General features: G+C 33.8%; 1 protein-coding gene across 5 annotated transcripts in view; it reads left to right on the plus strand.

Annotated features, from left to right (window-relative positions):
* The first annotated feature begins 6 nt into the window (after nucleotides 1-6).
* LOC100742209 (phosphatase and actin regulator 4) overlaps nucleotides 7-23051 on the plus strand; it is a 68222-nt gene continuing 45177 nt past the window's right edge. For all 5 annotated transcript variants that reach the window (XM_024365726.2, XM_024365727.2, XM_033319323.1 and 2 more), the window contains exon 1: nucleotides 7-172. In XM_024365726.2, coding sequence (XP_024221494.1) covers nucleotides 79-172 — 94 coding nt within the window. In that variant the 5' untranslated portion in view covers nucleotides 7-78. The remainder of the gene's footprint in view (nucleotides 173-23051) is intronic.

A 23051-nucleotide genomic window follows, 5' to 3' on the forward strand; every position in this document is an offset into this window, starting at 1 on the left:
ACCTTCACGCCGGGTGGCCGTCGACGTAGACGTTGCGAGAAGCAGCAGAAGGTGCTGGAACTTCCGCCGGGGTACGCGATGCAGCCGGATGTCGTGCCCTGCTGGGACGCGGTGCCTCCGATCACGCCACCGGCTGCGTTTTTGCCCCCTGGCTATAAGAAAGGCTTCCCAGGTGAGCCGATTTTTGGATCTAGTTGTTGGCAAATGTCCTATTAGGAAATTTCAGTGCTTTGCAGTTGCGGTATATAACGATGGAATTGAGGAACTATGGTTGCTTTAAAAAAATATATCAGTTTGGAGAAAGTCGAAGATTTTCCTGTGGCACATTTTAGGCTTCGATGATAGAGTTGAGAATTAGAGTTTATTACGTATTGACAGATGTATGATATATTTAGGATAATTTGTTAGCATAATTTTAAATTACAATGGCAGAATTGAGAGATGTAGAATATCAGTCGAGAATTTGGTTATGGACATATGTAGGCTCGTGAAAGTATTCGAACATTCGTAGACACTTTTATGAATACATTTCTACGGATCATTTTAAATTAGCATCGTTATGAGACTGGACCATCATAGTTATATCGGTAAAATTTGAAACAAATCTTGCTCTTTCACGGAGTCTTAACGATCCCAAAATCTTGTCCTTATCCTTTTATTTAAAACATCCTACGAATTCATACATTCAATCTAATTCTTAAATAATTACAGTTTTTCACTAATGTCAAAAATTGTATCAAATACAAAAGACGGTAATGCTTGAAAAACACCAAAATTCCATGCTTCGTTCGAACACAACATTACATTCGTACATACCTAAGTTATAAATTATGTAGCAGCATTCTCAGAAATTGTTAACAAACGAACGTTATCGCCAGACAGCATTACGGTGCCTAGCTAACACTCAGCAAACAGTTAATCGTACATCTTACTCGTTGTTTTTCCCATTCGCTCGAATGCCTCTCGTGTTCCTGCAACATTTTTCAGTTTCCTTGAACAATACCATTGACCTTGATCATTTATCTCCATTTAAAACATGGCTGTGGTTTTCGTTGCATGTGTCAACTGCACTTGCATTCCCATATACAACTTGTTCATAGTTCATTACTTATTTACCTCTTGTTCGTCCGAGTTCTTCTTTCTTTTTCTTCCAAATGAAGCTCACGCATAGAACAAAAGGAAGAGAAGAATTGAACAACTAAAAGAAAAAAACAAGAAAAAAAAGAATGGAAATCGAAAAAAGAAGAAAAGTTCAGTTTGCTCCATCAAAGTTCTATAAATGATCGATGGAAGGGAATAAAACGGATCACTTTTGAACCGCAGAGCAAATATTGATATCTCTCGCACGATGTTTTTCATTATTTAACGAGAGAGGAGGTTTATTTATCGGTTCGCGTGCAGTTTTTTTGCTCTACATCTTTCTTCTCGTTTCTTTTTGGCGAATTATAATGAATCGAAAGGATCAAAACAAAACCGACCCTTAAACACATTTGTTTTTTTCCTACTTTTTTATCTTCAAAAAAAAAAAAAAGAAAGGTGAAAAAGTATAGTCTACCGCCTTTAATTTCTGTTCAATAGATTTCAATTTTTTTGACAAAGTATTCATATTACACGAAACTGTCTGTCAGAGTCGTTCATCAAACGAAAATAACGTTGAAAGTAGCTCGATTCTCGCCGAATATCAATTAATTGAAAATGTGATTGCCAGTGGTTTTAAACACCTCACTGTGAAATGGATTTCACCGTTTTTCAAAAGCCACTTGATAATTGCGGTTTAATAATCGCTGGAATTGAAAGCGTTTTGCTGCGAGCCCGCTGTTGGCGTGAAATTGCCAGGTAATCATTTCTATGTTTTAAAATGACCATGTCGAATTAATTTTTGTGTGAATAACGCATGTGAACAGGAAATGGAAAATTTTTACGAAAAGAATTCGATCGTGAATTTGCAAATCCAGTTTTTTTTGTATTTACAACCTTTCGGGTTTCTAAATTTTCGACTTATCAAATTTTTGTATCTGCAAACTTTCAAAATAAAATTTTCAAACTTATGAAGCTTAGAACTCTTACGTGTCCAACTTAAAAAGATTTTTCTTTTTTTTTTATTATTCTTTAAATCTAAATTTTTTAATTTTTATTTTCAAGGATCCTCAATTTTTATAACTATACGTGTATGTTCAAGGAAACATTCAATTCAAATAATTTACGAAATGTAATTTAATTCTCTCCCGTTATTCCGATTTTCTCGTACAAAATAGAGGTGTTAATGTAATTTAACAATTCATCGTATCATGACTCTTCATTGAAACCGATAGGAGTGGATCATTATCGACTAAACAAGGATGATTGAAGTAACTGCGGAAAATTCGAACTCTCGTGAACTTGAACTTCTAATCAACTATCGTTATATAGAATCAACAGCGTCTATATCGTCGCTTCGTCGCGTCATCGTGTATCTAATCGATTGTTCGGCCATCCAGAAAATTTCCAATCGAATTTCATCACGAAACTGAGAAATACATTCCAAAAACGAATCACAAACATGTCCCGCCCCCTAACCTTTGTCCTTGTTAAATGTTGAGGGTGAACCTTTTGATATGTTCACCTTTGACCTGTGAACCGTACGATTGGTATTTAAAAAACGATCTCTTTTTTTATTGCTGATGTTAGAATTCGATATCCCTTGCCCACCTGAGTGATTTTCACAGTTGTGAATTTTTAGAGCGCAAAACAGGTGGCGATTAAAAAAATGCTTCGGTTTTTTGATATTTGGCTATTGAACGGTTTGGATGTATTTATTTATGCATTGCAGTGTAAATTATAATATTTATAAGGCGTCAAAGTGACTGAAATATAATAAGCTTGTAAGAAATGAAATGAAAGAATTTGAATAAAACATTATGGAAGTATCAAGAGAATTATGTTCGAGTAAGAAGTAAATACAAGAGAATTAATATTATGTACATTTTAAAAATGCATTAATGAAGAAGGAGATCGTATTGAATTCTTGTCTGAGCATGGTTGAACAACAAGACCTCCTTTTAAATGAAAAAAAAAAAAAACATTGGGATGAAGTTCTTAAGATATTGAAAGATTGATTAGTATTTTATTATTTAAAACTTGGTCATTATTCTATATTTTAGAATTGGAAAATATATGTGCACAGATACATAAATTAGTAATTTAAAAATATTTCTGTCTACTAATACATTTTAAATGTATTTTATTCTGAAAGTCATATATTTAAGACTTCGCCATTTAGCAATTTAAAGAAAAAAAAAAATGATTTAATTAGTCTGATTCGCATTCTCGAATCTTTTCGGCGTAATGGTCTAAGGAGATTTCAAATAAAAAGAAGAAAGAACGAATTTCTCTCTGGTTCCGTTATCCGAGAATTCTGAGATCGTTCGGAACATTTAACCGGGGCGAAAGGAATCTCGAAAGGATTTTAGTCGTTGGCTGGCTTTAATTTACGGCATCGATTTAAGAAACGACAATTCACCCAGTGTGGTTCTGTTTTAAAGCGGAAGAAAGTGTTCTGAAACTTCGAAGGGTGCGGTTCGTCTTTTTGTCGAAGCTGAATTAATTCGATCGCTCCTCGTGAGAATTGCGCAGCGCAGTCTCATAGCCGCGGCCGGGCAAAAAGTTCCTCGAGATTAAAGAAAGGATCCACGAAGCTTCCTTCGAACTTCTGTAGGGAAACCACCTCCTCTGAACGCGTATAAATTACCGATTATTAAAATCGAGCAGGGTGGTGAATAACAGGGCGTCATTTTCCCCTAAAGTTGTCTCTCAATTCTATTCTTTTCTTATATTCAGATAAATTGAAATTGAAAGCAGTTTGAACTAGTAAAAATATTTTATTATACAGCGTAGCCCAAGCTTTTTCTGTGAAATATAATCGTTTCGTATTTTTGTTATAACCTTTTGATAAATAAATTTTTAACTGAAAATTAACTTTTCGATAAAACATTTGCGAACCTATGTTTATATAACATTTTTGCTTATTTTTATTCATAGAACGTGCTAACTTCATTTTGCGAAACAACATGAGATTTTCGGTTTAGGTACATGCTTTAAAAAGGTAGTTACAAAACAGTCAATTTAAAGGTATAAGGAATTTAAAAAAATCTCGAGGTACAATTGATGATGTATAAAACAGTATCTCACGAGATTATTTTCCATAGTAAAAAAAAGTACCATTTTTTCTTTGACTTAAATTTGAAATTTCGTAACTTTTAGTATCACGAAACTAACCAGGTTTCCTCCATATTCAATTTAAACGATTGACAATACAAAATGCGAAGATCCCAAATGTAAAATAATTATTAATAAATGTAAAATGATAATTTAGAAGCAAAAATGTCTCCAAAATATTATTCAAGAATTCCAAGAAAATACGAATCACGAAGTAACTTGAAGAATCTCGAGAACTTCATAATATTGGCACGAGATCGGAAACAGACAGAAATATTTGAATTTCTTAATTTCTCAGAATTTTAAGTCGCACAATTTTCATCATAAAAATGAACGATCTTATGAGTCTCGTAAAAGCAAAGAAAAATGTTTGCCTAATTTTGGTTCGATGGTAAAATAGCCGAGAAAAATCGGCGCGAGAACGAAGTAGGGTGACGAAGAAGCCTGTTTGGCAGTCGCGACTCGGGTCGAGGTCGAGTTCGAGTTCTTCGAGTTCCTCGCCGGATTTGCGAAGCTTATTAATGCCGGCCGCTCTGTGACAACTGGGTCGAATTTTTCATTGATGAATCACGAGGCGCCGTCCACCGAATTTCGAGACTCGTGCGTCCCAGTTCTCCTTCTCTTAATATTTCTACTGAAATACAACATCTGCAATGCCGATGATAAATTCGCCAACTGTTGTGTCTTCTTCGTATGCGAAAGTCTGGAATTTTTCAGTCAGATTTTTATTTAAAATCGTTTAATGAATAACAACACACGATTCCTGTTTCGATTAAGGTGAAATGGATGTGCTATTTGGTATTTGGTATTTCGGAAAGTGCAGAATGTATGAAAATGTATGAGGTGTGCTTTCCTTCTTTTGAACATTTATCCCGAATTTATTCGTTTTATTAGAGCAGGAATTTTTATTTAGAAGAAACAAGTTAGCAAAGATCTGTCCCTGATATAATGGGACTTTTATATTATACGGTGTATATACGAGTTTATGAATCCATCTAATATATCAAGCGTATTTAAAAAGAGAAGTTACCAAAGTTCAAAGAACATTTTCTTCGACTTAAAATATTTCAGACAAAAACAGAGTAAACGTCAATAAATATAGCGAGAAGAATGAAGTTATTGAGAAGTAGAACATGGTCTCAGCGCTTCGGAAAACTTCATGAATGGATGACGCAGCGAGACGAACGCTTGGAAGCTTCCATGTATCATGGATATATTAATACGCTATGCGAAAAGTTTAAATTCGTTCGAAAATCCAGGTTCACGAGTCTGCCTGGAACGACGCCAGTCACGATGCTTCTAACGATTTTTCTGCAACCTTCGTAATTGCCTCCGGATCGTACGAAGTTGTTCGTTTATCGCACCAGAAACACGGAAGTTTAAATATCATTTAATGCAAATACAGTGTCGAATCGAGCTATGAATCATGCAAACTCACAAAGTGAAAATATGGCACGTGCAGAGTTATAAATAGATGAAGACATTAATGGAGACATTCTTCGGTTGTATGAATTTTGCATTATTTCACTTGGTTCCTGCACGTGTATTCCAAATGAACTGTTATTGTCTATGCTATTTTTCGTTTGGTAGAAGCTATGTAAACGATGACGCGCCGATTCGTTCGAGGAACGAATTTTTCTTGATTTTTGCCAAGCACGTTACCAGTCGACGAACACGTGCCAAAAGAATCTCTAAAAATAAAATTCACGCGTAAAAGGAACGTCTTTCGTTACGAGAACAGGGGAAAAATATTTGAAAAAGCACAAAGTTAGAAACGTTCCTGGTCCAAATTTACGTCTACATTTCGTTCATTAAGAACGTTTTTATTTTAAATAATACAGATAATAATGTTTATTTTAATGCACTGTTCATTGTTTTAATTGAATTTTAAAAGTGTTTCTCATGTGTTTTGCCTGTAATGTTAATCGTAAATCATTTTGTCAAAACACACAGAAACAAAGACGCGCCAGTTACGTCAAAAACATTATTTAGACATTTGAAACGGGGTAACATATGCGTCAGTAACAGCGGAAGTGTTCAAATATATAACGCCATCTTTCTCAAAAGAAAAACAGTGAAAAAAATATGAAACATTTTTAAATTCATGTTCCTTTTCAGATCCATACTCATCTTTTTCACGTCCACATACATATTCACAAGCACATCACGTTTGCCACTAAAAAAAAGTGGTTTTTCAGTATTCGAAAATTGACGAATATGTAACAAATATTCCTGCAAATTTGCATGCTATTCAAAATTACCGATCCAGAACAGTATTTTGAATTTTATTACACTCACGTTCCGTTCGTTGCAAACATGCAGCAAACAACGAGCATAAAGTGCAATTATCGAGTTGCTGGAGAAATCGAATTAACCAAACGAGAAGTATAGCATTCTGGAAATGGGAAATCGGTGCACGAAACGAATCAACGACGTTTTCGTTCTTCGTTAATTGTTTTCAACGCTAGTTGCGTATGATTTGTTGTTTCATAAGAATTTTCATCGCAAGGTCGTGTTATTTATCGCGCAATCAGTTATCAGTACGCCGCAGGATAATCCGCATTCTCGTTGAAGTGAAGCGTTCGGTACGGGAATCCGTGCGACCGCATTTTCAGTTTATTTTTGTTCATTTTTTGACTCGGGTGTTAGTTGTTAGGTACATGGGAATACTTTCACATGATATATTTAGAACGGGGAAAAAATTTGTTAAAATCGAGAATATAAGATATAAATATAAATTGTTCGAAAGTAGGAGAATCCATGAAGATTTGTGAAATTAATGATATTAATTGATGTTATAACAATGAACATTTCTTAAATATCCAAGAGGTTTACAAAGATACATATTTAATTCTAAAATCAGATAAATTGATATTATGTAATATATGCTGGCTTTAGTAACACTTCCTTTTTACTCATAGTATACTGAATTAAGAAATAGCTGTCTCATAAAAAACAAAAGATGTAACTTATCATTGGACTGTTGATATTTACGCAGATTCATATTTTTATCAAGGTAATTAGAAAAATGGAATCTATAGATAGAAGATCATTGGCGGGAGTTGGAATACAAGCGAAAAAACAAAACACCTAACTGGGACAGAATGTTTGCTACATGAGTGTATCAAAGAATATTAACAGACGTAATTATACAATCGCGAATACCGTTTTGTGGAAAAGTAACAAATTGGTAATCCTACTATATATTACAATGAGTACTATAGCTTGAATATTCCATATATTTTTGCGTATTATGTACAATCTGTACATTTTTGCACCTTCAAATTTCCCATAAATGCATAAAAATTCGAATTCTATTCATCACGTTTTTTCCTATAGTCTTCTGAAAAAATGTCCCTCTTTCGTAAAAACTTATCGAGAAATAGCAATCACTTTTCAAACTCGTATTCCATCGAGTCGAAGTTCTTTCGAAGAGGCATCGTCGTATACAATAAAAGGCACGCACTCGGCGCATTAAGAACGATTCGTTGTTGTTTCAACAATGGCTCGCTTCGGTGCCGTTGCACCCCGAATGAAAATGCTCGCCGCCAATTACGGTTCAACTCGTTTCTTACACGGACGAAAACACGAAATCGCGGAAACGTAGACACATGCTCTGAATGGGAATCAACGAGAGAATGCGTCGCGTCGGGACGTACTATTTATGCGGCTTCATTCGTAATACCGTGGCCTGGCTTTCATTTGCGAGGGACATCAACGAGACGGTTCTTTGGATGGAAAAGAGGGTTGGAGATGGTGGGGCTATTGTAGGTGAATAATTATTGTTTCGTTAGACAAAGATTGATAACGTTTGGACAGTGTACGAGAAATAGTTTGTTGACAAGGGTTGATATGATTATCCAGAAATTGTTGTGGGATTTAATAATCAAGCAAGGCGGAAATTGGAGAATGATCGTTATCTTAACAGCAGTTTAACTGTGTAGGTGGTAATATAATAAAGATATAATTCAAGGCTTGATTTTATATGCAAGTGTAAAATTGTGAGTGGCAATTCATTAAATACACGTACATTTTTATATGATTTATAACGATTTATAAACTAATTAAATACATTGCACATAAATCTGTATTCTTCATTATCAAATATAATAAAAACAATTAAATGCATGTCAAAATTTATGAACTATAAACATTGTTAAATATATTAATATTATCGAATTCTTTTTCAAGATGAAATTCGAAGAGCGAAAATATTATTGTACATATAACACATCTTTATTTGCCTTCTCTTGTAAATTGCGCTTTGTATATTAAACCAATAATTGTGTTGTTTCACGAATTTGTATTCATAAAATTGATTGCATATCACGAACGAGAAAATTAGATTGAAATAGGGAGAAAGACAAATTGGTAATCTTGAAAGACATGTAGCTAAGGAATAAGTAGATTTGGCTACCCCAGTAAGACTTACGATATCGACGGTTTACCGCATAAATATTGCAGGTCCACCTTTTGTGAAATTTAAATCTTTATATGCAGATAGTTGTTGACTGTTTCTCTATGTTGTGTAAAAATCACGTCTATATGTGCAGATATTTTCAAGAAGCACGATCCACATATAATGTTTCTAAAAGAAATCAATGCACAATTTTCAACGTATTTTATAATAGTATTGATAAAGATAAATACAAATCAAAACGTATTTAATTATAAAATACCATTGAACTATTAAACAAAAATGTTAAAAGGCAGCATACGGTACTTCTGCACTAAATGATCGACGTAACACTGTGCGATAATAAATCGTACTAAACTTGACTTTCTTAAAAACCAGATTGTTTTAGTTAATTGATTTCAGTTAATTTTGCCTAATTTCAGTCAAAATTCGAATCACGAAAAATAAGCCGAGGTAATCCTGTTATGATGAATTTTCATATTGCTTCTCTGTGTCGTTTAAATAGAAAATTCACGAAATGTCCGCGCAACGTTATTATTAAAGGTGGCTGCGTCGCACGGTCAGATAATTGCTCGACATCCAAGAACTCAGTGGGTGATTTCGTTGTCGCGAAAATATACGGTGTATTTGACAGTTCTACGTGGGTGAATTTCTGCCTCTGTTTCGCCGTTTTAATCGTGACTGGGCATTACATGCGCAAGCACGAGGAAATGTTAGATTCTCGTAATTAAACCTGCAATTATCCGGCATACAGGCGGATACATATTGATCGCGATAATTATGAACCGGCCGTTATCCTATTATTAATTTCTCATTCGAAGATCCCGATTATTCCACAAACTTCGACCGCGAAACGATCGTGCCGATTCGCAGTTTCTAGCTGCCGTTATACGTATTTGGGGAACATTTATGCTGCATTTTCATTAATAGATTTAGCCGTTAATCGATGATGATGGAATTGGTTTGCGGCACGGAGTAATGGAAGATGGTATTCTGTTTCTTTGGATGTTAGTTGTTCTTGGTCATTAACTGATTGCGGATTTCTATATATTTATGGAGGCGTGAAAATGCTCATAATATGGAAAAATACAGAAAATATCCAAAGTGTACTATTCGTTACGATGCTGAATAGGCGAAACAAATTTCTGTCTACGTTAATGTTTCGCGGTTAGGCTAGTTCGAACATATCACTGTACTTCATGTGTTTTACTTTGTACTATTCACTATAGAATATAGCTAAGTAAATTACTTGTCAAAATTTTGATAACCTTAATTTATAATGTTTGAAGACGTTACATGGATTTTGTCAAGTTTCCAAATTATTATACATTTTATCAAAAATTGGCAAGTATCCATTTTAAGCGATAGCGTATTTCTATTTCAATAACAATTAACTTTACTAAAAACACCTTAATTTTTCCAATCTTTCATTACAAAACTCTTGATCAGTTTGGCTTTCGAATTCTCAATTTTAATTAATCGATTTATTATACTTGGATATTTCTAGATTAAAGCTTTCTTCTGCAATTATTTTCTTCTATTGCCTTGGCATACAAGTCCATCACTTTGTAGTTCTATCTACCACGAAAGGAACATCTGAAGATAATCTTTCGTTTCTTTGGGGGCAACGATCAATCGATATTCACGCAAACCCCCTGAATACTCTACAGAGGGGCGCAAAAATAATTTTTCGCGGTGATTTATAGCGTGGAAAAAGATGTTGCTCGCGCAGTTGGTGCTTTATGACGCACGCTAATGAAGCCTGAGAGAGCGTGCAAAAGCTCGAGAGTTTTACGGAGAGCGAGGCGGTTTGACGAGAATCTCAAAGCTGTAGACGCGTTCTTTCTTTTCGTTCCTGACCGCTTTATAATAATCTTGATCGTGGCCATTTGTCGTTTTATTATCCTCCTTTCACAATGCTTTTAATCGTACGGCTGCCCATCGACTAGAAAACGTTTGATTCGCTCTTCTGATGTCGCGAAATAACATTTCTAGCAAGTTGAGCGAATCGATATAGCAAGGTTCTGTAGTATTCTGATCAGGTTTTAATCTTTCCTGCACGTGATTATAATCATTCAACGTCATGCGATTCACTGGGTTTGAACAGCTTGGAGCGATTATAGTGAAAATATCAGATTGGTTAATAATTGAGTCACGCTGAAGTCAGATTGATCAACTAGATCGATGTTATTCGTTTTCTGAAAAGTTAAACGCTAGTCGTGTTTTCTAATATGTGTCAGAACTATGAAATTGTCAAAAATTCTATTTGTTTCAAAGAATGATCAGCATGGCTTCTGTAATAAGCGATTTAATATTGGTTTAGTTTGCTGTAATTTTATATCTCTAACATCAACATTTTCCTGTATAATTATTTTGTTGAATTATCTTGACATATAACAGTAATGTTCCTTCTGCTCGCAAAAAATTGTTTTGAGGTTTACAAAATTAAAATAGAATATATGTCGTTAATAATAAATGTTATTTAATTGACGTCAAACGAAGTTTCTAGCACGTCATCGTTCTGATACGGGAAACATGTGCTGCATCAGACATGTCGGTTAACGTTAAGGGGCTTATATTACGGATTAATCGTATTCATAACGAAAATAATTTATTGATGTTTGTTTCATAATGATAATTCATTGCCGTAGCATTCTATTATGGCTGTAATTTCCATTATAACAATTATAATTCGAGTTAATTTAAAGCAGAATTTCAAGTGTTTATAATTATTTACATATAGATATCTACAAATATCACAGTATATTTTTAGTATAAATACATTTTTTTTATGTATACATATATGTGTGTGTATACTTACATCGTATAAATATCGCTACCGTTATAAATATATATAAAAAATTATAAGTTCGTAAAAAAATGGTAATAATAATCTTTATAATTGCAATTATAAATAGTAAAAGTTAATTGGAATATCTTAAAAAAATATTCTTTAACTCATGTTTAGATTTCATGAAATAAATGGCCGTAGAATCGTCGTGAATGACTTTCATTAAATATCGTGGGATTTTTCCACGTCGTGTGCACAAGTGAATGAAAATGAGCGAAGATTGGTACACAGTGCCATTTCTGCAGGCTATAGCGTCGCAAGAAGTTAAATGAGCTGCGATAAAGGAAAATATGAGTCTAGCATAAGAAACGAATGGTCCGTGTGTTACCGTATACCAATGCGGTTATGATACAGATGTAGGATATGAAATAGACGAAATATTTCATATATTTTGAGCTTATACTTCCTTGTCAGACCTATTATAATGTTTATTACAAACATACCTTAAAATACTACCAATTCAAACGAATAAAATTTCTTAATAAGATAAAGTGAAAGGTGTTTCTTCTAAATCAATTGAAAAATTGTGGAATTGTAAAAAGTGAAACATTTTAACCAATAGGACTATAAATTATCTGATCTCGTATCTGATCTAACACGACAAATGAAAAAGCAAAATATTTTTCATATTCATCCAGAATTCTTTATTATTTTTTCTAGAAAAGAAACAATCCTGCAGGCGCGCTCAAACTAACAAATTACAAGACAAAACTTCTCTCAGAACTTTCATACTTATCCAAAACTCAATTATCGCCACGATATTCGAGGGAAAAAAAAGGATGCCCTCGTATGTTTTCCAGAAAATTCTCCATTCTGTTTATTACACCCAGAAGAACAGACAACAGTGAACAGGAACACTCCACGATACGCACGATTCGCCTATAGCTCTGTCTCTCGCTCTTTCTCTCCCCCTCTCTGTTTCTCTGGTTTCGTTTTGTTTTCATTCGCCGCGAATCCGACCGGTGTACGCGGTCGTGTTGTTTTGCATAATGCACATTGGTGGAACAGCACCGGAGTCGCTTCACTATTTACCGGCGACGGCTGAAAGCTTTTTGCGCTCCCTTCGTTTCCGTGGAACGTTTGGTCGCGCCTCGACCAGCCGTTTATTCCTCTCGCAACCACCAGCTGCGACGCCCGTCTCCGGCGAAATTGCAAACTCGCTTTGCCCTCCGGTAAATATAGCGCGACAAACGAAATCTCGAAACACACCCGGCTTTTCTGCTTGACAGACAATTTTCCCGCGAATATGTCTCGTCTCGCCGTCGCGCGAGAACACGGCGCGCGTACTTGGTAATTTTAGTAAATGGATGCAAATTTGTGGAAAGTAAGTGTAGCGACCACAGGTTAGGAAAATGGATGCTAGAATGGTCGCAGTGTGTATTGTTATAGGTAGATAAGAAAGAGTTCGGATACTGGAACAATGGTGCAATCGATAATTGGAGTATATAAAACGATTCGAATATTGGAATAATCGGTCAATAGGGAAATTAGAGTATTTTATTATTTAAAAATTGTAGTCATTGAAACACGCATATAATGGCTAAAAAAAATATTGGTACATACCTCTATATTTCAATAAAGCATCTTTTTAGTGGCTTTTATATATTTTATCTTCGTAGTATCAAATTTTCGTAGTCACGTAAAAGCATTATTAAATGATTAGAATATACTTGCACCAAATATTAATCAGTATGTAAATGGTAAATGGTATAATAAATACCATGGTGTGCCAATTCTATTTCTAGCCACTGTACATAAAAATATTTTTATCTGAATTAATTAAAGTTTGAAGCTGTCCGTATAACTCCGTAATAGCTACGTAAAAGAACATCATACAGATACAACAAATTGAATAAACGAATATTTCATTAATCTTTTCCAATGCTACGTATTAAGATATTAAACTAATATCAATGCACGCATCAATATTAAAAGTATTACCATGGAAAATGAAATTATTCTGTGCCTGCATTAGCAATGGCAGAAACGCCGATATATCCCGCGACGGAATCATTTCATGAAATTGAAACTGTGGGCAATTATCGGTCAGAGCGCGACAGCGAGCCAGGGGATCATTCGTGGCGACATTGACGGCTAATTAGTGTCGCATTTTCATGGACTCCGTTGACGCTGATTTCTACGATGAAATGTGAATATTACTGGCCAGATGGGGATATTTCGCTTAAAATTCGCGCTTCGTCTACCGCATAAGGTATTTTTGTCGCTTAATCGCACTCGTCGACGGAAATAATTAACTTTATGTCATCTATAAGAAGCATTTAAGCGTCGTGCATATGGACTGTTACATAAAAAAGATCTAATATTTTGTGGTATTCATCGAGAAAAGTAAAATATATCTTAGCAATATATAGACATATAAACATCTACAAAAGTCCTTCTAGTTTCAAGCATATCCTGTATGAAAAATATTTTTATTAAGATAAAATGTCACAAGCTTTCACTGTATAGTTAACACGCCCTGTGCTAATACGATTAAAAGCTATTTTATTATTACTTCATATTTATACATATATTTTGTGTTCAAAAATAAATATGTTACTATACATCGTTATAGACGCACGCATGCTTTATTTAAATAACGTTATCTAGATTTAAATTGCGACATGTGTGACAAAATTAAACAGATCCGGTTGAAAGTTTATTCAATTAAAAAACTGAGATGAATCATATTGAGAAATTTCATTCTGAGTTTATTCAGAAACTCTCTAATAGGGATGATCAATAGAATTAAATATAGTAACAAAAATTTTCTTAATTACAATTTTCTTATTTCTTCCATTACTTATTCTTCCTTCAATTGTGACAACGTTACATTTTATTGTAATAGTCGTAATATTTAATCGGAAATTTATCTTCCAATCATAATTACATAAATTTCGCTATTCTTATGATAACTTTCTATAACTATTTCGTTGATTCCATCACTATCAATACAATCAATTATGATACTTTTATCTACTCATAACTTTAATACATCATTTCACCCAAAATGCTACAGGCTTTTGTATAGTATCTGGAATGCAAAGGATTCGACTAGAATGACATCTTCTAGGGCTTTTTAAGGTTGTCATAGCCGAAAATAGGGGTCGTTTTTCATGAAAATACGGAGCAAAATTTTCCGTCAACCTGTTGATATTCGATGTCCTCGTCGATTTTCATGATACTTTTTTTTGGAGTTTATTGCTCTTAACCTACTGTATGGCTTACTCTGCATGCATTTGAATCGTGGAATTGAAGTTGAATCTATGGGATTAGGTTTCTGTTACTGTCTATTCTCCGATAGATCATGATGATATACAGAGAGCAGTAAATGGTATACGGCAAAATAGGCATTTGGAATATTGGCATGGGTTGTGCCATAAATTTCGCATAGCTTTCGATTAGCGCTCTTTATGATCATGGTTAAGACCTTTGTCGATCAAATATTCATAAAACTGAATTTTGAAAACCGTTCATTTCCGTGGAAAATGACCCTCATTTTCGATTTCAACGACCTAAAATACCACGACGCATTCGGATCAGAAATCTTTCAATCCGGATACTATATTTTGTCTGTGCTATGTCCAATTTTTTATTAGAGTTAGTTATGCTCGTATATCTTTTTTAATAAAATATTTTTTTCACAAATTTCTACAAATGGGCAAAGAAAGAGGAGAGGTAGAAATCAAGAAACATGGTGCCATCCGGGAAACAATTTCAACAGTGAAAAACGCGTAAATCGATAGGACGGTTAGGCTCGATTATACTGTTCATTTGGCCGCCTTTTTTTCCTGGGAATCATGGCCGCAAATCGTACTAAACGTTTTGCCGATCGCAGCTGCAGCTGTGACTCGCAGCTGTTTCCAACATACTGATAAAAAGAATGGCCGTTTGCCGCATTAACCAGCGAATATTGCGCAAGTCGCTGGATTCGACCATGTTCGCGATTTCAAGCGCGGAATGCAAAGAAATTCTGTTCGATATTGGATCGCCACGCTCGCGTTACATTTTTACCATATCATTTTATTTATTCCACTTTTTTTTTCCTGTAAAAGATATCGGTTCGATTTTCATATCGCAAACGATATCGTTGGCGTCGTTATAGTAATTGTTAAGCGGTATCCAGCCTAGTGGTTTTGAAAATTGTCTTTTTGAAAATGTGAGAAATTTTTTGTGCAAGGAAAATATTCAATAATTATAATATAATAATAATAAATATTTAATAATAATTAATTGTCATAAAATGTTATTTAAAAATGAATTAAATTTATTCAATCCTGTTCTGTTGTTTGAAAAATATGAAAAAAATTTCCTCTCTAAAAAACAGATTAAGATTGATATATCGTAAACGCTTGCCATTGAAATTAATTTGATAATATTAAATCTTTGTCGTTCTGAAATTGTTACTTTTAAAATATAGGAAAACTCTGTTGTTTCTGATGAATAGATAATTAGTAGAGAAGTTAATTCTCCATAGATCTTTCTTGAAAGACTATTTATTTTTTTATATTTCTATAGATGAATTAAAAACTTTAGTGGGTTGACATACTCATTTTCAAACACAAAACACTTTCAAAATTGCGTTTAATTTTATTAAATATATCCAACAAATCTCAATATAAAGATTCGGACTGGACAAACGGTAAGACGGAAAAAGACATTAAACAAAGACGCAGAGGTTACACAGGAGTTCTTTCTACAACACAGTATATTCCGGAAAAGAGGCATTTTCCCCAAGAAAATAAATCGAATGGACAGAGAACCATATCACTTGACCTAATATTATCTTAATCTAATGCAAGATACCATTAATCAGCTGACCATTTGCAGGTAACAAAAATGGCATTCTCCTCGTTAAAGCAACGGACCAAACCTACTCGTTTATCGAACCATTTTTCCAAAAGCGCTTTCTCAAGTTTCTTTGTACTGCGCATCGTGCCTTCAAGACCAGTCGTCCACTTGTGTCATTTCCACTTTGTACACGTGGGCGTGGAGAAACGTTTCATTCGGATGCAATTAATTAAAATCACGAGACAAGAACGTTAATTAAATCACGGCCACCGACAGAAACGTACTGTATTTGATAGAAACTCGTCGACGAAAAGACGCGTGGGCCTTTCAATGGTAAATGGGACGCGAAATTTTCAAGACCCACGCGTTGCAATTTTGTTTGGAAAATAAGAGAACAGCGATTTTTGATCATGAAAGGTTACGATATGTGGTATTTCAATGTATACGGCGAAATGGTGGCAGTTAATGGAAAATGAAGTAGAGTAGAGGAGAACTGTGCCCGAAAATACGCAATAATTATTAATTATTAATTATGAAACTGGCGCTGAACTGTGGTTCATTAAATGACGATTATCTCGATTATTGATTAGGTATAACGTTCCTATTGATTTGAAATTCTGTGAAGGTTGGTCTAGACCTTTGAACAGTTGATGAATTTGTTGTGTTTGTTTGAACACGTTTGAGGTTTATAAAGCCATGTATACATTCGAAATTATTTGTATTGTCTTTTATAGGGATTTGAATATTTTTATCGGTTTGAAGCAACCGTATATGAACGTCATTAAAATGCATATCAGTGACAGATTGATAAGACAAAATAAATATAGAGAAAAGAAATGGAGAGAACATACAAAAGGCAGTTCTTTCTATTGCTTTCTTTTTTGTGGTTAATAATTCATAGTCTGCGATAGAAATAATTATTCACAAATATTAAACATTTAAAGCTAAACTGGAAATTGAAAACAGTCCACACAATCACAACGGTCAAGATTTCGAAATTTATTACCCCTAGAGATCGTCTTCTTTCTTTTTTTCTTTTTTTTTACGTGGGGGAAATCCGCACGGACACCCGGCCGCTTCTGGGGAAAGCAGCGTGGTAGTGTCGAACAGAGATCGTCTTTTAACAAGGCTTTAGCCTTAAATAGATCAAACTGTATTCCTTATCACATTTACAATTCGTATTTCATAGGTGACTACTATTATGTTAATAGTTAGATTCCTCTTAAATTATAGTTGTAATATATTCCTTAGAAAAGAGTTGATGACAGTTCGTGCTATACGTAGAGGAGCTATTTATCGTTACGATGTCCTAGTTTATTTGCAACCCGTTACAAAGTACCGGGTAGAAGTTTCCACCTAGTTGAGTCTAAAGTTCTTCCATAATACTTCAGAATATTCAAACTCCGGACAACGCAATCGATACACCCATTATACTTTACCATCAATGTCCAAAATAACACAGAAGTCTCGCGAAGAAAAAACATACTCAACTTCAATATCCAAAGTCCTAATAATACTTGTCATAATTATTATACAAAGAAGAACAAGAATCAACTCAAAATCTTTCTTTCGTCTCATAAAAAATATTACAATTAATAACACTTTTCTGTTCCGATTAGGACAATGGAAAGCAATAATTGTTCTTAATGAATCACTAGATTATCAGATAGTAAGTTACTGTTCAGCGAGACTTTATTTTAGATTTATAGATTTCTTATTTATGCATGATTATACGTTTATTTATTCATAATTTATACATTCTGAAATCGTAAAATCATAAATTTAATCATTCTTAACTCAACAATACTTTTCGTCTATCTATTATTTTACTTGGAAGGCTTTGATTAAAGATCTGGTCAAATTGGTTTTCCATTTTTCCTTATAAGAGTAAAATCCAAAGAGATTGCTACTAATATTAAATTATAATATAAAGAATAAAACATATAGGTAATACCATCTTTGAAATTAAAATTATTCTGTATATGTGTCCATTTACAAGCTTAATAGCTTTACGAATCCATCAACAAGAAATATTTTACGTTGATCAAAGCAATCACCAGCAAGTTTACCCAGCAATATTTCACCGAATCATTCCCGAGTATCGACTCTCTTCCAACAACTACCTAAGTAGAACCCAAAGCAATAGCTCAGTCACAATCCTTCGATTTCTCCAAAAGTAAAAAACTAAGCGGAACCCTTCAGAAATAAACTTTCACTCCTGTTCACCATCTATCGTTGATGTGTTCTTCGTGTGTTTGGAAAAGAGTCGACGAAAACCGCTCGTAAACTGCTGTACAAACGCGTCCTTTCACTCGTTTCTCGTAATCCAAGGAGCCTAGTGTCTCTCCCAAAGGAGAGGAGAGGGGACACGATTACGAGGGGATCGGGAAAAACCCACGGGCCATTAATCAGACGTTAAGCTCGGGAAAAGACAGAGGCCGAAAAGCTCGGTCTGATCGGCTGGTGGTTGTTTTTTACGAGTTCACCGTGCAGATTTTGCGAGAAACGGAACTCTTCTCGCCGCTATTGACCTATTTTCCTATCTGGTACGTGTGTTCACATACCACACGTTCTTGGTTTTATCTGGAGGTCGCTTCTCCTACCGGTCAGCCCGGTCGATCGGTTTTCATTGCGGGAATAGAAAACAGGGACGCGATGTAACTCGCCGTTCGATTTATCCGTTTCCTTCTTTCTTTTTTTATTCTCCCTCTCGTTCTTTTTTATTTTAGAGTAATGAGAAGCAAACGTAGGTATCGAATGTTTCCCGTTTGATTACCATTGCAGCGGATTGGGATAAATTGATTATTTTATGCTTCGTTTTTGTTTTATATTGTGGTGGAATTTTTATATGGAATTATGCTTTAATTGCAGTAGGCATGATGGTCAGTATGCTGTTTCATTTTTCATCATAATATCTGAAATTAGATATTCATATGTTCGTGTCTTTTGAAATTTTACTTCATTCAATTATCACTCTGTTATTATAAATATTACATCAAGTCGAATCGTCTTGTTAAAAATCAAAGATTTATAGAAATCATTTTATAAAAATACGGTGGAAGAAACATCTTTCTTCCTTAAAAAATATATTTCTCTTGTCAGATTTCTTCAGACAGTCTTGGTTTCCTGTTTTCTTGCCTCTCTATCTTAGAGGATTTTTACATCGTCCTGTAAAAGCTTAGGAAATATACGTGTGATGTCCAAGCTCGTGCGAACGGATTCTATTTTCTCTCAAGTTTCCTTTATATTTTCTCCACTTCTATCTGATATTTTCTCTACTTCCATTTTTATTTAGTCCGCTCTTTTTCAAGCCTTACTCAAAATCAGCTGTATCTCTTTGCTATCGAATCCATATCGATATTTGCTTGTAATACTTCATTATTAAAATTTACTGTTAATTCTCTTTTTCACCCATTTTAACAAAGTTGGATTTTCTGCTATTTTTTAATACATCTCTCGTTTGATTATATATTTCTCGAATTCTCATACTAAATTTGGGAAAAAAGCATCTTTAATATTATTCATTGTAATGGCAGTATCATTCTTTGATTAGTTTGTTATAGGATTATGTCTGCTTTTTTAAAAAGGGGATATAGATGTAGTAACGTGAAGGATAAGGTAGACTTGACAATTTGGAAAGTGATTTATGACCTTATCTAGCTCGCTTTATGCTGAAAGGAATTTTATTAGTGTAAAGGACTCAACAACTGTCAGACTGATGTCTGCAACGGTATAATATCCTTTTACACGATCCATTTTTCATCCTCTGTTAAACTATTTTATACGAAAAATAGTTCCTTTTATCAACTCTCAAAAATGAGAAACGTAGACACCTATTATTGCCTCAAGTGAAGGAATATTTCGAGAAATATCTCTATTACGAGTTAATCTAATAATTATGCGCGTATTCTTATGAAAATTATTTCTGGCACTGCTTTCACTAATAACGATAACAAGCTATGGAACTTACTGTTTAAACAATTTCATACTTCTATGAATATAATTAGAGAATAAAAAGGGAAATGAGCAGAAAGTCGTTTCTTGTACTGCTTTCACTGATAGAAGTAAAAAGAGACGATGCTTACTATATGAATAATATCACATTTTTATGAAAGTAGTCAGAGAATAGAAATAGAAATGAGCGTAATTAAAGTAAAGGAGAATTAAAGAATGAAATATAATTCAGTATTACAAAACTTTATTTTATTAAATAAGTAATACATTAAATATTATAATGCAAGAAATTTATTTAACGTTCTATACATTTTGGCTTATTTAAATTCCCTGTTGATTAGTATATAAAAATTTCTTATTTCTTATTTACGTAAGTTCTATTTTCAAAATAAAATCCTTATTTACGCAAACTTTCGCCAGAAAATTATTCTACAACTGTTGATCGACCATATAAAAATTGCCCAGCTGCAAAGGATGTAATCGAAGCAAAATGCGCAGTGCAGTAGCGACGGCCAATCAGAAGCTAATCGAATTGTATATCGAGGCGTTCACCGGAGAGAAATAAGCGCAGCATTGCCTGTGGAATCTATCTAGAAATCTATTTCTTCTTCGTGACCAGGCCGCAAATAATGGACTTACCCGGTCAACATAATTTCACGGTATCCCGACTTTCCACGGGACCACGCGTGTAAAGTGCGAGCACACCTGTTTCAACGATCGTGTTCGCGGTAGTTGTAGTAGCAATAATGCTGTCACTGGACGCAAGGTCGTTCGTAATAAATTGCATTTTACTCCCCGTGTGCTGTGGTTAGTTTATGGAATCGTCGCTGAATGATAAATATACCGAATCGAATGAGGGACGATAGTTCGGACACGATTCGCTCTGTTTAACTTCCGCATCGTCCTCGCAATGTTTACGCTTGGAAAATTGGCCGATGATTTTTACGCTGTAGTTAACGAATTAACGCAACAATCGAATCGATGAAATATGATTTGATTAAAGGAACTAACGTTCAAAGTTCTGGGAATTTTATATTTTTTCTTTTTATCTATTCTAAAGGGATTTGAGAGTTTCGTGATATTGTGTTAAAGTTCAGAGTGTTTTATTAGATTTTATTTAGAATTATTCTTTAGAAATGGCTGATTTTAAAAAATTATTTTTTACAGATGTTTGATATTTACAATTTTATGATATTATTGTACGGTTGAGAATTTCTCTAGATTTCAAGTAGAATTATTTTTTAGAAGTGTCGTGTGTGAAGGTTGCTTGTAGTTCGAGAGTTCTGTGATATTATAATATAATAGATGATCGATGATATTTCTTTGGTTATTATTTATAGGAATAGCTTTGACATAATTATATAGTTTGTTTGGAACTCAAATTCAGGACTTTTATACTTTGGAGGATTTTCTTTTTTTTTTCTTTATATACTCAGAGAGATTCGCGTATAGCATAACATTTTATACGGTAAAGGATGTTTCTACAGGTATTGATTAAATTTATTTTTGAGAGTTATATTAGTTATTAGTTTAGTTAATCGTACTTTTATGTGTTCAAGAGAAAAAATTAAAGAATTTTTATAACTTACTCTTATGAATTTAGTAAAAAGATCCTATAATTCCGCAGGTATTTATAAACACAATTGGTACAACATGTTCTTACAAACAGTAAGCGCGTTTACGCAATCGTTCAACTGAGTCAAGTGTAAATACAATACAAAGTGCAAATGAGAAAATGCAAATACAATCAGAATCAATTAAACCAGAAATGGTTTCGTGTTCTATGCCATCCGAAACACAAGTATTCCACCTATAATTAACGCGCGAAGTGCACATTAGCCTGCATACCATAGACAAGGATGGAACCTATTTAATTTAACAACATGTCGGATTTCAAAGAATCTGCATCTTAACAAAATTAAATGCTTTTCGCGAATATTCCGCGCTTGAAGGCGAACCTAGCATATTTCAAGTGCGCAATTTCATCCTACGTTTTTGTTATATCGTTAATTTTATGTTATCGCAATTATCCTGAAATTCATTAACAAATACACACAGAAATAAGAAATCTCTAACTGAGTGTGTGTGTGATACAGTATTACATTTATTATATTAATTTTATACATTTTTCGAAAACCAATATTATATTACGCTAATAATATAAACATCATATTATAATCTAAATTATAATTATTGTTATATTCTAATATTACACCTATTAATTTCATAAATTTTAAACTTACTTATACTGATTGTGTTATGAATATTAATATACTTATAGAAAAGTTTCATAAAATTCATAGTCTAAAGTTAAAGAACATGTACAATCATTGTAGAAAAGGTATTAATTTCAAACAGTAATTTCTGCCAAAGTTTCGCTAAAGTCAATGTATTTTAAGATTTGGTAATTCCCCAATTTTCATCTTGTTTTGTAGTTAAAGGTATTATTCGAAGCCAGATTAATTTGTCGAGTGTATTCGTCTGCTCATTAATTCGACACCGTTGTTAAGTCTCCTCGTTAATCCTCATTAGTATGATTGACTAGACTACAGGCTGAGTCAGGGGGAAAGCTACTTTAGATTAAATTGAAACTCTCACAGTTATCCGAATTTATGCGTAACGAGAAGATTAAACTTCTATCATTTTATGTATATTTTTAAAGAGAAACAAATTAAAACACTCGCGTTGTGTCACCACATTTTTCAATAATATTACTCGTTTTATGTGATTAAACGAACGAAATTAAAATTAATTATCATTCATTTGTACACCGAGTTCAAATTGAATTAACTTCATACAAAATATGAAATTTAGCTTTAGACCTTAAGGAACAAAATTATAATT

Source organism: Bombus impatiens, unplaced genomic scaffold (assembly GCF_000188095.3).
Source record: "Bombus impatiens unplaced genomic scaffold, BIMP_2.2 scf_0149, whole genome shotgun sequence".
Taxonomy (NCBI): Eukaryota; Metazoa; Arthropoda; class Insecta; order Hymenoptera; family Apidae; genus Bombus; species Bombus impatiens.